The sequence below is a fragment of the Lucilia cuprina genome, chromosome 4, assembly GCF_022045245.1.
Source record: "Lucilia cuprina isolate Lc7/37 chromosome 4, ASM2204524v1, whole genome shotgun sequence".
Lineage (NCBI taxonomy): Eukaryota > Metazoa > Arthropoda > Insecta > Diptera > Calliphoridae > Lucilia > Lucilia cuprina.
Genome location: NC_060952.1, coordinates 13,352,684 through 13,353,834, shown reverse-complemented (window position 1 = coordinate 13,353,834; position 1,151 = coordinate 13,352,684). Strand labels below are relative to the sequence as shown.

At 21.2% G+C, this 1,151-nt stretch overlaps 1 protein-coding gene across 1 annotated transcript in view; it reads right to left on the bottom strand.

Annotated features, from left to right (window-relative positions):
• Positions 1-68, bottom strand: part of LOC124419726 — a 932-nt gene extending 864 nt beyond the window's left edge. The window contains exon 1 of the mRNA XM_046950235.1: positions 7-68. Within this exon, the coding sequence (XP_046806191.1) occupies positions 7-68 (62 nt within the window). The remainder of the gene's footprint in view (positions 1-6) is intronic.
• Positions 69-1,151: the final 1,083 nt, after the last annotated feature.

Here is a 1,151-nt window from a genome sequence, read left to right as displayed (position 1 = left end):
TTTTACATTATGAGCGGTAAAGTGATTTTCTGAAGAGAACTTTTAATAAAGGGGATATACGAAATCATGAGCAATTTCGGCTCATTTTTAATACTAAACAATTTAAAATTTTTATAAAAGTTTCAACTGTCTAACACTGTGTACAATTTTTAGCGTGGCAACAAATTTTTGTTAAATTAAGCTTCATAAAATATTAAAATATACATTTTATTTTTAATTTTCTATTAATATTTTAAGCTTTTTTATATTTTCCGTTTATTTTAAAAATTATAATGAAGATTATGATAATTTTTCGTAAAATTAATCTGGCAGCCTTGCTAAAGAATATTTACTGTTTGAGATGTTTGTTTATTTCTCTGTTATTAACATTTTCTGCAGCTTTTTTATAGCAAATACAAAAGCTTTTTCATAATTAAAGCATAGCTTTAAATAACGCTAGATGTCGCATATGAAATAAATGGAATGAGTGATGGTTTTCTGTTAACTTAAAGTTATTTTAATTATTTAAAAGTATGTTTATAACCAATTTGCCTTTAGCCAACTGTGCAAAAATCTGTGGTTATAATAAAATGGCAATTTTAATCATTTATTTTAAAAGTAAATATTTTAATTAATTTTTTATGTTTCAAAGTTAATTAAAAAAGAACAAAAAGATGTTAACATGATCTTACATTCGAAATTAAAATACTATACAAAATTATACACTACATTCCATATTGTTTAAACTCTTAAAATAAAAGAATTTTTTAAGATTATTGCTATTTTGTTATCATTATAAATATCAGTCATAAAATGAACAACTGTGTTTAATTTTAAATTAAACTACTTAAATAACATAAATTGTTTAAAATTTTTTAATTCCATATACAGACAGGTTTCTTGTTTTTATTTTTGTGAATGCTGATTGATTTTTATAAACCGATTTAATCTCTTTATATGTATATTGTTTTCAAATGTCAGCGTAACAATGGACTTTTTTTAATTTAATGAGATTAAGCTTGAGAATAATCTATTGTAAGTTTATGCCAATGTATTTTAAATATTCAAATTTATAATGAATTTATTTATTCAGCTTGTTATAAATTATGAGTAATAACATTATTAGTGTTATTAATTTGTTTTTCAAAAATTTTAATTGATAAATCCAGATT